The following is a 15,753-nucleotide window of genomic DNA, read 5'->3' on the forward strand; positions in this document are numbered from 1 at the left end:
AGAAAAATAGTTGGATCAACAAAGGTACTTTGAAGTCCAACCTGGACAATGAAATGTTGGACAGCAACATCAGGTCAAAGCTGGGCACATGGTTCGATGTCTCGCGAGATCTCAGCTGGGATCTCTCTTTTTTGTGTGAACTCAAGATGAGATCTCATGCAAATTGAGACTATTCCATAAAAATACAAGATCTCAGCCGAGATCTCAGCCAACTCAAGATCTCATACCCTGCAAGATCTCAATCAAAACAGTTTTTAAAAATACCGCATCTCGGTCGAGATCTTGACTCGTCTAGACTTGTCTCAACACTCCTACCTTTGTTGGTTTTGGTTTTATGGCTGGATTTTTTGCCAGAAAGTTGGTAAGATCTCCACCTAGCCTGTATCAACAAACTATTTAGCTCACCTACAACAAAGATTTACCAATTTTGAAGCCAATCTTGAAGCAAGGTGAGTGTTCTTCCCAAAGTTCACTTTTTTCAAATCTATGTTCTACATTGGTGGAGGTGGAGGTGGTGCTGGTGTTGGTGCCAATGGAGCAGAGTCGAAGGAGTTTCTTACTCAATGATTTTACTCTTGTACTCTTATCGTATAACTTAGAAATACACCAATGTTGTAATATGAAATCGTGAACAACTGAAAATGTTTAATGTTATTTGAATTTAAACTTTTATGTTTTCATTTGTATGAAGTAATGAATGTGTATTTTATGTTTTGTAAGTCTGCATGTTCACTACTTCAGCATATTGATAACTCTATGAAATAGAGTTAAGATTGGTAACTTTATACTTGAGATGGCTTGATTTAGGAGTACTTTTATCTTTGTTTTAGTGTTAGTAGTCATTAGATGTTGTTTTATTGAGTCTTAACATGTTGCATCTTGTAAAGGTCATTATTGTCACTCTTGCATGAATTTCTCTTCAGATTAATGGATGAATTTGATTAACCCTCTTTCTATTGGCAATGTAGGTGAAAATCCATAATAAAAGAACCTATCCTCTAACTTTGTTGTAACGATGCTGCAGCATTACGGAGCAGAATATTCCTAGAATTAATTCATGTGGAAATGACCAGAAGGGGCTAACTAAAGGGGACGTTATTCTTGTAAATACATGATTGTTCTCAGCCTTGGATCTTAAGAGGAATGTTCTAATCCTACGGCCAGGTTCTACCCTAATGCTTGAAGGCATTAATAAAAGAAAGAGAGAGAGGGCTGCGTGAGAAGAGAAGGAAGAGAGGCAGAATAGAAGACACGGTAGAAGAGAACCAGAGCTGGACTCGTGCAGAAGCAGGGAGAGCTGCTGGAGAAGGGAGTTGCTGTAGAGAAGATTGGAGTTCGTGTGGAAACATTGCAGCTCTTAGTTTATTTTCAGTTTTATAACTCTATCTTCTTCTTTTTTTGGATGAATAAATAAGTATATTAAAGACGACGACGCTAATACAACACCGCAAACAAAGAGAAAGAGCTAAAAACACTAGCAAACCACATAGAAAGAATGAAGAAAGATGGCCAAACAGGGCCGGAACAACAGAGGGCCAAATAGGGCCAAACAACTATTTAGCGGATTTCTTCTTTTTCTTCTTTTTCTTAGAAGACTTGAGGTCCACCAAGAAATCATCACCAAATGGGTTGTGCTCTTTAGCAAGGCGATTGCTCCTATGACACTCAACACGGTCAAGGGCAAGCGAAGGGGGAGAGAGGAGAGGATCCGAAACGATGTCAAAAGTGGTCGGGCTACAGGCCTGAGGTGAAATAGTGCAAGCAAATTTGGGGGAGTGGGCTTGGAAGTTCTGAGAAGGGGAGATGGGCGAGATTAGAGCAAAGCTAGAAATGGGCTGATTAGACCCATGGGCCAAAGGGTCCAGAGAGGAGTGTGATGCCAGCTTGTGGAAAGAATTAGGAAAAGAGGGCTTGGGCCCATTGGGTAAGGGGCCCAACAAAGAGGGTTTAGGGGGGGGTTAAATTGGACAAGTTGAAATCTTGGGAATTAGGGATGTTTTTGGGAGCATTGTCTAGGCCAGCGACCGAATTGGAAAGAAGCAGAGATGGAGGCGGGTTTGCAGAAAAAACAAGATCTGAGAAATCATGGAAGGGGAAAGTTGCAGGTTGGGGTTCAGGCAAGGATTGTGGTGACTCGAGGAGGATGGGAGAGGAGCTCTCGATCTCCGTGGAAGCGGCAGGGATGGCAGCAGCATCGATGGTCGTGAGATGGCAGGGATTCGAAGGTTGGGAAGATTGAGACTTAGGGCGACGCCTCTGGTAAGTGCAGGCTACCGGCGCCGGGGAAGAAAGAGCAAAAGAAGATGTTCCGGCGGTAATTTGGGGGGTCAGCGATAAGGAAGAAGTGGTTAGGGAAGCAGATGACATATTGGTAGGACCAAGGAAAACGATGGATGGGGACGGTGGGTTATCAGAAGCAGGAAAAATTCCAGTTGCAGCATCAATAGAACATTTTTTCAAAGAGTCGATGATAAGATGAGAGGGCAAAGAAGCAGGAGCAAGGACAGGCATCATTTTCGATGGTGGCTCACGAGCAAGAGATGAACCCAGTTGGATGGAGGGCACAGGGACTTCAGGCAACGACTTCTTCTTTGAAGACGACTTTGGGCTAGAGATAACTTGAAATTTCGAACCATCAGGGCATAGCAAGTCATCGTGGCCAAAAGCAGCACAAACGGAGCATCTGATGGGGATCCAGTCATAGACAATGATTTGGTCGTAATGGAGACCAAGATCATCTTCAATGGAGATGCAAGGGGGAAGGGGCTTATTAGCAAAAATCTCCACACAAATACGGGCATATGAGAGTCTTTGGGTCAGCACGTAGAGGGCGACCGAGAGCTGAGCCAATACGGCTGAGGCAGTCAGGACTCCAGAATTCAAGAGGGAGACCAGGGAGATTGATCCAAAGGGGGAGAGAACAAAACGAGTCCCGGCGAAATGGCATTGAGGGCTCCCAAGACTTGGTGAAAACAGGTGTCTTACCGACGAACCAGGGAGAGCCTACAAGAGCTTTGGCTTTGCTAGAAGGGGATGGGAGCTTAAACAGAAAGATGCCTGAGTCTATGGAAAAGATTTCAAAAGAGGAGTGAGCAGACCATTGCTTGGATAGGGATGCTTTGATAACGTTTAAGGGGGGACATGGACCTAGAAATTGACCGATGACTGCCAATTTCCAAGGGAGAGCACCAGGATTGGTTTCAGAAGAGGGGCAATGAACGAGGGGGTGGGGAGCCGAACTTAGCGGAGGGATGAAGGAAAGCAAGCAGTTAGCATGGGGTGATTTAGAGAGGAGGTAGAGAAAAGGGAGCTCCAAGGGAGAGGTGGCGGAGGAGACGGAGTGGAAGAGGAGAGGTTAATGGGAGAAGCAGCAGAAGGGGAAGAGGAGCCACCGGAGACATCAAACGCAGGGGGAGAAGCCATTACAGGGGAGAAGCCCCTCTATCTTCTTATTTTCTAGCTTAATGATAAATATAACTATTTCTAAGTATTTGATTTCTGTTATGGGCTAAACTTGTGCTGTGTTGGGATGATAATAATACCTAAACCTGAATTTTGAGATGTAACTATCATGTGTTCTTTAGTTTTACTGCAATACAATTTATTATCAATGAATTCAGCATGTTATATATTGATTAACTTCGGTTCTTGATTGATCTTTCATGAATGATTACTATGATTTAGTTAATTGTAAAGTTAATTGAATCTAGATGCTTGCTGAATGGTGTGGGTTAGCTTTATCTTTAATTAGATTGAGTTAATTAGTAGGTTGGGTAGGAATACCCAATTACCTCACATTGCCATGATTGGGATTAGGTTTAAATTGCATTCGTATTTCATTTCTTCATAGGAATATGCAGATGTTGAATTAGGATGCTAAGCATATGTGTATTGGAAAATACCATTATGCCATTTCATTCCAGGTTCTTGATATATTTTGGGCTGTAGTATTACTTTAGTATTTGCATTATAAAATTCAGGGGAAGGGAAATTGATTCCCAACACTCTTTTCATTCATTAAGTTCCTTCTATTGCTCATTCTCCATTTCGATTATTTAGTTTAATTACCTGTTATTTGATTATTTAGTTCTTCAATCACAAATCAATCTTGTTAATCTTGTTTAAATCACTTTTACTTTTACATTGAAAGTTAAAGATAGAATTCTCCGAGGGATCAATACTGTACTTATTATTTACTACTTGATTGCGATACGTACACTTGCGTAACATCTTGAGATACAAGCAACACATATCAGTTTCAAAGTTAGGGTCGAGCTGGAACCATATATATATATATATACACACACTTGTTTTCTCTCAAATCTAAAGCCACCACTATGTTTAGAAGGTCTAAAATAGGTTAAATACCAAATTCCAGCCCAAATTGAGCCTGATATCCACTGAGATGGGCTATCAAGTTGGCTTGGCTTAACCAGGGATTTTTACCAAATCTCAACCGAGATCTCAACTTTTTGACAGATCTAGATTGAGATCTCAAACCATAGCAGGGCATTCAGAAGTGTTAAAAATTAGAACTAATCAAAACTTTTTGTTCAAAATGGGAGATTGTTATCCAAAAATTCTTACCTCAAGAAAGTTATCATCTGACAACAAACGAATACAAGTCTCCTTTTTCATATTAGAAACTTGAAGGATGATCTCTGCATTGGAATTCCCCATCCCTGAGGCGTTCTTTATGCCTAACAATAAACACATAAAAAATGAGCTGTGACATGTTCCATTGATGCAAAAGGACAAATCTGTAAATCTGTAGTCTGAATAAAAAAACTAACCATGTAATTTTTACTTTGTTATTCAATGGTACACATTGACTTGCAGCAAGAAATACCAAGCTAAAGCTAATGAAACCCACCTAGAAGAACTGCAAAACCTAGATGGCCAAACTCAAATTTTTACAAGTCCTCACAGTCACAGTCACAGGCAGGTCAGGTTAAAACTTAAAACTCGCTGACTAGCAAGTGGGCTTGGGTACAGGAAGAAAGGAATTAAGCAACAAGTTCCAAGTCCCTAGGCTAAAACTAAAAGCCACAACACCCAACACAAAAACTTCACAAAACGAGACAAATTTCTCAAAGTTTAAGAGCAGGTCACGGTTGAAAACACAGGACGACAGAAATGTAAGCCAACCTCATAGTGCCACCAATGACAAGTTTGAAAGTCATATATAAATATAATGATCAAATTAAAAAATAATAATAATAATAATAATAATAATAAAATCATTAAAAAAAAAAAAAAAAGACAAAGAGGATTTGCAGCAAGAAATAGCTTGTGGCTAAAGATTCCAATCATTCCAGCAGGCCAATGAAGATTTGAATTATATAAGATATAGACATAGAGTTAACCTGATATTGAAAGTGATGATACATAGAGCAACCTTCAAACACTAGTCTTGCATGTACCGTAAGTATAGTTATGCATATCAAAGTGTACTAGCATCTCTTAGTGTCTCTCCTAAATTTCGCCTAGACACCTCATAAAACCAGCTTCCCAATACAAACAGCATTATCCAGGAGCATTTACAGAAAAAATAATCAAAATGTGTTTGATTTTAACATTAACAATTGGGAATCCAAAATAAGTTTACCTTATGATGACACGGTCATGGTAAACCACAGATTTATAGCATTTAATAAAATGTACAAACAAAATATTTATTGTTTGACAGAAGTCTTGTTGAACCACAAATTGACATAAAATAGGAAGAATCAAAGACCTTAAAGAACATATGTAAGTTTAATTACAGTTCAAAGTCACTCCATTTCCTACGAAAAAAGGTGGTTGCTGGGACAATAACAGATCTACCTGCGTCACCTATATCATCATCAGCTATTATCCATATTATAATGGAGCCAAGATACACTAAAGGCATGTGTTGCTGAAATCATCAAATTTGTGCCCAACATGCATCAGACAGGGCACTTCAACCACAGGTACCAGTGCAACATAGGTAAAATATAGAAAAATGAGGGACCTGCCTCATTGGTGAGTATCATTTATAAATATTGACTAATGGATAGATACCTTAACAGTTCAAGGCAAAGTACAATTCCAATAAGAGGTCATCAATAAAATACAAATTTACAAAAACTATTACCTGTAACTTGAACAAGCTTGTGAGAACATCTCTGCAAGTAGTCGTTGGGATCACATTTGACCCTCACAAAACTACCGACCACTTTCTCTTCAAACGTCTCTGGATTCTTTAAAAGAGACTCAACCAAACTCCTCTTCAAGTAAACCAACTTAATATTTCTAGGTGTTATAGATGCAAAACAACTTTGTGGAACTTCCAAATCTTTTTTTCTTTTCTGAGGTCTTTCTGAGCTTGATATCCTCCGCTTTTCACTGGATTTTGAGGTATCCTCCTCCATGTCCTCTGAACTGCATTTGAATTCATCTTCCTCTGAATCTTCCATGTTCTCAGAAAAATGTGATTCCAACAGGTCATCAATTTTATTTCGGCTGATGGATTTCCTTCCAAAAATAGAATGTAACCTTTCATCGCACAGAACCCTTTTCTTCCTCACAGGATGCATGAGACTGTTCTTATTGACATATTCTCTGATGATAGAACTCACTTCATCTGGAGAAAATTGTTTGCTAGTATCAATTCCTACTGAAGTAAGAAATTCAATAAGTTGCTTTGAACCCCACCCAATAAACTCCTTCTTCTTCGACCTCACCTTCCTTTTCATCATCTTCATTGAAAAATAATTCTGCCCCTCAGGTTCCTCCATCCATTGCAATTCTCCATCTTCCATTGTACCATCCATCTTCTCACAATCAGAATCCAACTCACTTTGATAATTATCACCCTTTTTCAAGAGGTTATATGCCACCTGGAGAGCTTCCAATTTTAAGTGTTCTTTTTTCTTTACAATCTCCCAATACTCCATAAATAAGAACTCACAAGTTTCTCTGTCTTTAAAATCGACCTTGCCCTGAGGATACCAGGAGAAATTAAAGCCAGAAACATACCACAGGTTTAATGGAATGTTTCCAGTCACATGCACACTAATTATCATATCATAGATGACCTATAATTTTCAAGTCAGTAAGCATAAGAGTTCACTTATAAAATTATCAAAGAGTAGCATTTTCCGAAATGTAAGCTAGAACCAATGGTGGCAGATGAGGGAACATCATCTAAGACGTTAAGATCATGAATAGTAAATACCAAGATTAAAGCAGTTCATGGGCAAAAAATAATATGCCAAAAATGTACACTCAAATTCCTCATTGGGGGGAGTAGAATTGCCAAAGGCATTTGTGTTTGAATAGCCATGAACAGGTCATATCCTAAATACTGAATTGGCAGGGTTCCAATTAGGGGCAGTATGGATGACCAGAGAGCTTATTCAGGCTCATTTGTTATGTCTGGTGACAGTGCATTTCCCAAGGATACACACCCTTCTAGAATAGTTAACCACAAGAATGGCTTCAACAGATGATAAAGAAACATTATTGTGCTGCAATGCCCTCATCAAGGCTAATCAGAGCAAGAAAATTTTGCAAGGCAAGAAACACATGTAATAGAATATTGTAAATTCGTAAGTTTATCAAATACAAGATAAGGACTTAAATTGGTCTTGAGATTATAAGTCCTGAGTTAATCTCCACAGCTGAAACTCCACAACCAGAGGTTGAACTCTCTCTACCAATCCAGATGCTCCTTCAAGAGTTACTGCCAAAGGAGATTGATCAGGGCAACAAGGCTAAAATAGTGGAGGACCAAGAGTTGACTCAAGCCCTTGATGAAGAGGTTGGGAAAGCTGAAGATGGTACCACAAAAGCTTACAAGGACAAGATTGAAGCAATAACACTAGCTGGAGATGTGCCTAAAGAAGACCTCACGGACATAGCAACTGATTTTGAGCATGAGCACATCAACTTTGTCATGCCACCATGGTTCTTTGAAAAGAAAACCCCAGAATTGAAGACTTCATTGTTAGTGTTCCTACATTGCCCAAGTTTTGCCTAGGAATGGTACAAGCTGCTACTCACATGTTACTCCCCCCCCCCCGCCCCATATAATTGCAAAATTTGAGGACAAATACACACTGAAGAGAAGTGCCTTCACGAATTTTACGGCTTTAAATCCTTTCCCCTCCTCACGCGGGTTTTCCATCAATCTCTGCTCCAAGTCAAGTATTTCCTCGAAGAGATCTCAAGAGAATTGACCAAGATTTGCATGAAAGGCATATGGCTCTCACCCATTCATCGGTGATGAATGTTTTCAAGGGGAGAGCTGATGAAATTCAGGAGGACCCCTACGACCCAAAATAGCACCTAGGTTGTCGCCTCAGCATCCTATGGCCTAGTCCAGCCACATGGAGTCTTTTTCATCAATAGGGGCATTTTGGTCATTTTTAACAGTCCTAGTCCAGTCCAAGTTGATCTGGTTAGATGCAGAACTTTATCAGGAGTCCAGTCCTATTTTTATTTTGTTATTTGAGTCAGTCCTTGTTAAGTTAAGAAAGAATCCTAGTCAAGTAAGGAGTAGTCAAGTAGGAATCTTATTCTAAAACCAGTCATAGTCAAGTTGGAATCTTATCCTAAAGAGGATTCCTTCTCAAAATAGGAGTCGTCCTAATTTTTGCAATTTTATTTATTTAGTTAGGAGTTCTATTTTTGCCTTGCCTTTTAAGTTCAGTCCAAGTAGGAGTCCTTCAAGGTACGCTATAGACACAGCCTAAACATGTAATAAGACAGTTTTATGTTGAATAAAAATTGATTGGAAGAGAAATCGAGTGGAGAGTTTTGTGGCTTCCCTAGGGCAGAAAACCCTGTGGCTGCATCGGTTTGGTGTTTTATTCAACAAATTTTCACTCCCCCTTCTGGATTCATCACCCGTCCCCCCCCTCCAAGTCTTCGATCCCAACCCTAAACACCCACCCATGGAACAAAATTCCATCGAAACTTGCGAAATTTCCACCAAAATTTTCCATTTTGGAAAATGCAAAACGAAACTCATGAGGACCGAAAAAAAGTCCTCAGTTTCGATCGAAACTGTCGAAATTTCGTCGAAACTTGTCGAAACCTCGAAACCTGTCGATACTTGGTTCAACCCAGTTGGACCAGCTAGTTCATGAGGAAAAAAATTCCCAAATTTCATGGGAAACTTGGGAAATTTCGTGGGAAACTTGGAAAATTTCGTGGAAACTTGGGAAATTTCGTGGAAATTTGGGAAATTTTGTGGAAACCTAGGAAATTTCGTGGAAACTTGTGGAAATCTCGTGGAAACCTGGAAAATTTCATGGAAACTTGGGACTTTTTCCTGTAAAATTTGTAGCTTTCCCAAATTTTCAATTTTTTTGTTTATTTCATGTTTCCCCAAATACCCCCTCCATCAGGACTTCCCTATCCAAAGTGTGTATTCCCTCAGGTTGGTTATCTTAAGCATATTGATGACCAGACTTATAAAGTTACAGTTGTCGATTAACTTGACAACCATAGGCATAAAATGTCATGGGATGTCTATGTTCGTTGGTTGGAGGAGAGGATGTTACAGACATAGTACTACTCAGCTCACAAGATGAATCCACTCTTGGCACTCCTCTTAACACTAAGTTGTATTTTCCTTTTATTGTCAACTATTTTGAAGTTAGAAATTATATATTGAATGTTATGAGATTAAGTAGTTAAGTTTATAATGTACTTTTTAGACAACTCTACATTGATGTTATGTACATTGAATGACATATCTACATTGATTTTGTTAGCAAAATACAACAAATGTATTCTTTATACTCTAATTAGCTTAAATACAGGATCCCACCCCAAAATACTCTCTAAAACGTGTCGAAACTTGTACGGAAAAGTCCTCGGTTTCCTCGAAATTTCCCAAGTTTCCACCTAAGTTTCCCATTTTCACCCGGTCGAAACTTGAGTTTCCCTCGAATTTTTTACCATGATTATGGTATTGTCAACATTGAGAGTTTACCTTTACAAATTAAGAAATCCTACGAATAATTCCAAAAATCCAAAAAGAGATATATAAACACAAATATTGTTGAAGTTTAAGGTATAATAAATCTTATAAGAAAGGAAGCATACCCCATCAGAGTCAATATCCACATTTTCTTCTATGAGTAGAGCAAGCTTTAGGCAATTGTTGCAGAATCCCTTGTTTCCTCTAACTTGTACAAACTCCGCAACTCTTATGCAACGTTGGCAAACAGCATTTGGACAGCAAAAACAATGAAATTTGGGTTTCTTCTTGCAAATGAAGCAGGAATGCCAACCTATAAAATAGAAGTTAATCTTTGATACTTCCAATAAGAAAAAAACTGAGAAATATATTGCCCCAACAAAAGTTTAGTAGTAACTAGTAAGACATTATCTGTTACTTAAAGTACAAAACCCGTGTGGAGGGTAGGAAAATTGAACAAAAAAAGAGTTTGAAGGTGGACACTTACGATGTTGTTCAGTCAGGCTAATAGGCTAATTAGTCTTGAACATATTCTAAAGACAAAAAATAGAGGAATCAATGTAGTGCACGATACTCTCCAACTAATAAATTATGCATCATGTGCTCAAAATTCATCTCTTCTTGTATGACTCCACCATTCAACATCAATAGTGACTGCAAAGTAGACATCCTTGGCCCAAAATTAACCTGTTCCCATGATTGCCATCATCCATTCAATTGACCTATACTGCTGAATATTTTCCACTGCAATAGGAGGCCCAAAAGGAGCACTATTCACAAAAGAAGATTCACCATTAATGGTCAGAAAGGAGAACCTCCATTTTTTTTAAAATTTTTGTCAAATGGCAGATGCATATGTGGTTACTGACGGACTGTCCTAGTGTTTCTTGGAATAAGGTTAGGAGGATTTTGTAGAGTTTCATTTAGGAAAGAATCATGTTTCTGGATCTTTGTTGTCTTTTCAGTCTCCTCCTTACACTTATTTTAGTTGTTGATATTGTCAAGAACTGGAATACTGGATATGCTTAAATGATCTCTCTCATACCATCAATATATTTCCATGCTCTTGATCAAATAATTCATGCACTTCAATCCTTTAGAACCATAGCTGCCAATGTGCATCAAGGCAACCCCTGGAGCCACGCACCATCAAAGCACCTAGATGCCCCTTTGAAAACTATGTTTAGAAACCATTGCACCAATACAACAACTTTCATGATATGCAACATAAGGGCAACCTTAAAAGGAAAACATTTACAAATTACAAGTAAGAGACAGATATGAAGCTTCTTCTTTTTTCCAGTGTTGTTTGGGAAACCAAGGCAACACTTGGAGCCAAGGAACCACCAGAGCACCTCACGCCTAGGCAATGCCTTGATAACTATGTTTAGAAGCGACGGCACAAACACAACAATCACAATATGCAAGAGACGGTCTACTTGAATGGAAAATATACAAAGGGTGTAAGAGACAACCATGAAGCTGCTAATTGGGGGACAGAATAGAGAAGAAGAAAACAAGAAAGACTCGGAGATGTAGCAGGGGAAGAGGGAGAGGACACTCATAAGAAGAAGAGATGATGAGAGAGAAGGGGGGCTGCAAAAATACAAACCTTAAGCTTTAATTCATGTTTTCTATTTTATCCTCAATAAGCTGATTACAGGTGTTTAAATAATACGAAAGACACACTTCAATAACAAAACAATTAACGTAGGATTCTTTCCAATTTAAATCTAACTAAAACTGATCCTAAATACCCTACCCAAATAAAAAATCAGATTACATAATTATCCTAATGAATAATTAAAAATCCTACATTATTTTTGAAACTCCCACACAGAACAGCATCTCTTATTTTATTTCTTTGCACACTGGACTTGGGGCCCACCAGATAGGAAGAATAATCTCCTAGGTTAATATTCACGTTACTGTAGCATGAACAAGAACCAGTTGTGCTGCATCAAGTGTTCCTCTATTAAGAAAAGTCGTTCACGGATTTCATAAAAAAGATCTACCTCACTCGATCGGCACCCCAAAAACAGGATTTGATGGGATCCAGCAAGAGAAGAAAAGTAAGGAAGAGAGATAAAAAGATTGAAGAGTCCACAAGGCATCGTTTGTTTGCAAAATAAAACAAGGTGAGAAAAATAAACATGCGGGACCCACATTTAGTGAGGTGAGGGAATAGGAAAGAAAAGGATTTTGTGGAAAAGTTGTAATTGTGGGTCCCACTTTTATTATATCCCTCACTTTCTCACAAAGAGGGATGGGGTGGAAAAAGTGGGATGGCTCGTCAGCAGACAGGTGGAAGCTTGTCTGCCCACTTTCCCACCCCACTAAACCAAACAATCCTGATTTTGAAATTTTTTGTAAAAAGTTTACTGTTCCCACCCCATTTTTTATCTAACAAACAAATGACACCTAAGAAGGGGGGGGGGAGAGAATAAAAACTGCACGCAAATGAAGTAAGCAAAAAGAAGTGAGAAGCTTACTGCATGTCCAGCGTTCTCCAGTTTCCAAGAATGTATCATCCTTCCCCACACATTGAGGATGATAAGCTTTCAAACAATGCCTGGAAACAAGTATGAAGACGCATCTTTAATATAAGTACAAATTCCAATAAAGTAACTGGAAAAAAATTATTTGCAATACATATTGCTAATATATATCAAGCAACAAAGAAAGATAATCTACATTATATATTTGAGAAAACGGTTATACGAGTGAGCACACCTATGTGTGGATAGATTCTTTAACTCCAAGTGGCGTGACAAAAACAAAAAATGCACAAAAAGGAATGAATAAACTTGCCAAATTTGATCTCATCTCAATCACATGACTCACCATGTATAGAGCCCCCCCCCCTTACCTTTTCGAAAATCATTGTTATCCCAAAAAAAAAAAAAAAATTAATACATTCACACAAGTTCTTTTTTCTTTTAATCATAAATGCCACATGGCATGAGTGGGCAACAAAGGTGGAAATAATTTTGTAATTTCTTTGAAGGTCTCAATGTAGAACTAGGATAATTTTCATCACTTCTTTACAGGTGCCAAGCCAACCTTAGGGTATTTTTGGGTGTCAGTTAAAAGGTTTTCTTATTTCTCACAACTCAGTCTCATCCAAACTAAATGGGGTCAGCTTCATTTATTATATCCTTAAAAGGACAAAATATTAATATAATAACTAAAACAAAAACAAAAACAAAAGAACACAAGAACACAAGAACAGAATGCTATCAGCACGTGTATTCCGGCCCTCCAATTAGCTTCTATTCAAGATTATGCTTGAAAAAAGACCTAAGCTATTCATGTCAGCCTCACTTCTCCTGAGGTCAGTTTACATCAGCGTTTTGCTCTTTTAGCACATCAAGTCACTCCTACAAATTGCCACATCTCTGGGCCTCCGCTAAACATGGTCATGCTACCTCAAATGACCTTTTTGTAGCTTAATATTGTATTGGGGCTTCTCCCAAATCAGCTCTAATAAGATCATTTTTTATTTTATCATTCCAGCATTGTCAAACATCCACCCCTGCCCCCCCCCCCCCACACACACACACATTTTGAGACCCTTGGTCTAACCAACTCCAATTTTGCTGGGAAAAATCTCAGATACTTGTCAAAGATTGTCAATGAAACCACATTTTACTTTGTCTATCTGAAGGGGGCAAATGTCAAAGCATGTGAAAGACTAAATTGCCACCCCCTTCATTGACATTTTTATAAAACAAAAGATGAGACTATTACTAGAGTTTATAAGAAAAAGGTCAATGATAAGCAATATTTTTATTCAGGATTTATGACTTAAATGGCCCAAACCTAAGGAATCTGCAATATATTGAAAAAAGTTAGGACAAAAAAATCAAAATAATTAGCAGAGTATTTTGGCTAAACAACTGAGGTACTTGTGAAGTAGACAAACATCGTTAAAATTTATAGGACTGCACAGCTAAACTTGTAAACAGAATACATAAGCAAACGTCAACACATTTCGAAATACCAAAAGTCATAAGTACCTGCGCTCTTAAAAAATAAACATATTGTCTTTTTTATATGGCTAATATATTATTAATATTTTGTATTTCAGTAACATATTAGATATTTCCCACTTGTATGTCTTCACGACCATCCCATGCACATGCATCACTGAGTGTCAGCGTAAGAACAATTTACAAAATGCATACTTGAGAAATTCAGAGTAACAAAGTACAAGTAATACTATAAAATAACAAAAGATTAGAGAAGCCAACCAAGATGGATCAGTTACTATCTCAGTTGGATCCAGGGTTCAAAAAATCGTGGGTGAGATTGGTCAAAGCCCAAATCAGCCTGAATCAGTCCGATGCAACTGGTTTCTAAATTATTTTAAATAAAATCGGCTTAAAAATCAGGAACAAGCAGAGTAATAACTAGGGGTCACCTAATTTGCCTAAAACGGTTAGAAATCGGGATCAGTGCCAGCAATTACGATCCGAATCAGGAGCTTTCACTAAACTGAGTCTTAATTATTGAGTCTTGAAACCTTGGTCGGATTAACTGCAACGAAATGCAAAACAGTAAACAAGGAAACACGGCACGCATACCTCAGAGGTGCAACACGTGCTAAACAAAAAAAGAAAAAAAAAAGGTATGCTTAATCAGCCAGAGGGTTAAAAGAAGAAAACAAAAGGTGGGAAAAATGGGAGATTCACTGCCACTGTTAAACCTTCCTAACTCACTTATAGTCACAGATAAGTAGCAGTCCTCCATCTTTACAGACAAAGCAGTAATCCTCTGCAACTTCTTCCTTCTTGATGTTAAGCTTCCTCATCAGACTTTTCTGCTCCATCACCTCCGGTATCCGAGATGAATGCATATGACTGTAAAAGAATCTTTCAAAGCACTAACTTCTTCGCCAAAAACTCATCATCTAAACCCAAGTAAACTAAACCAACTTGATCCCCGGTTTTCTAGTATCCATGCACAAGGATCAATAAGCCCATTCACCAAAATGCAGCCACAAGAGCTCCGATTATTCAACTTCAGTGCTCAACTTCCGATTATAAAATACTTCCGCCAAAATCCATGTCAGAAGATACAGAAACAAAGATCTCCATGTCATTTCCATAAAAAGTCCACCTAGGTGAAAGAAGAAATTTTCTGGAGATCTTACTACAGGCTCAATATTAAAAAAGAAAAGCTAGACATTTTCGGTTTTCCCAACGCATCACTGCATGAAATACCAAAATTACCCCGGAAGCATAAAAAATAATTAAAAAAAAAAAAAGGGAAAACAAAAAGAAAGAAAATGGAACTTCCTAAACTCGCTCTTGGCTTTTACTTTCTGGGAACGAAAAAAACAGAAGAAAATGTTCCCCTTTTCTTTCAGCAGAAAACCCATTTATTCGACTTTCGACGGTTAGAAGAAGATGCCCAATGCGGCTAAGACTCAACAAAGAGAAGATTTGAATTTGTGATCGTTCCAGCTGAACAGCAGGAGTTGCGTGGTTCGGATCTTAACCCTTGCCCCCTTTTTCTTCCAGTCTCCCTCTTTCTGAACTGTTCCCAAACTGTAGGGTTTACACTGTACGGTTCAGAATCGCATCTCGAAGAACATTTTTTTCTTTTAAAGGGAAACAAATCGTAGATTGCATTATCCATCAAAAAAAAATCGTAGATTGCATTGCAGGAAATTCGTATAATGAAACCGAACAGTCAACAGCAACAGACGAAATTCTGATAGGAAAGAAAGATTTGACAACTAAAATCAACATTGCAGAGAAATTTTAAATGTTAAAAAAAACCGTCGGACAGAG

General features: G+C 38.3%; 1 protein-coding gene across 4 annotated transcripts in view; it reads right to left on the reverse strand.

Annotated features, from left to right (window-relative positions):
* LOC149009028 (zinc finger CCCH domain-containing protein 44-like) overlaps nt 1-15,753 on the reverse strand; it is a 32,611-nt gene that overhangs the window by 16,672 nt on the left and 186 nt on the right. For 2 of the 4 annotated variants that reach the window (XM_089164428.1, XM_089164429.1), the window contains exons 1-5: nt 14,677-15,751; nt 12,448-12,527; nt 10,081-10,268; nt 6,119-6,965; nt 4,588-4,700 (exon numbers count right to left, since the gene is read on the reverse strand). In XM_089164428.1, the coding sequence (XP_089020554.1) occupies nt 4,588-4,700; nt 6,119-6,965; nt 10,081-10,268; nt 12,448-12,527; nt 14,677-14,813 (1,365 nt within the window). In that variant the 5' untranslated portion in view covers nt 14,814-15,751. Of the gene's footprint in view, nt 1-4,587; nt 4,701-6,118; nt 6,966-10,080; nt 10,269-12,447; nt 12,528-14,676; nt 15,752-15,753 lie in introns of those variants that run through there. The other 2 variants (XM_089164431.1, XM_089164430.1) reach the window with 2 other exon arrangements.

This window comes from Hakea prostrata, chromosome 7, assembly GCF_041222555.1.
Source record: "Hakea prostrata isolate BN-2017 chromosome 7, UWA_Hpros_2, whole genome shotgun sequence".
In the NCBI taxonomy this organism is placed as follows: domain Eukaryota; kingdom Viridiplantae; phylum Streptophyta; class Magnoliopsida; order Proteales; family Proteaceae; genus Hakea; species Hakea prostrata.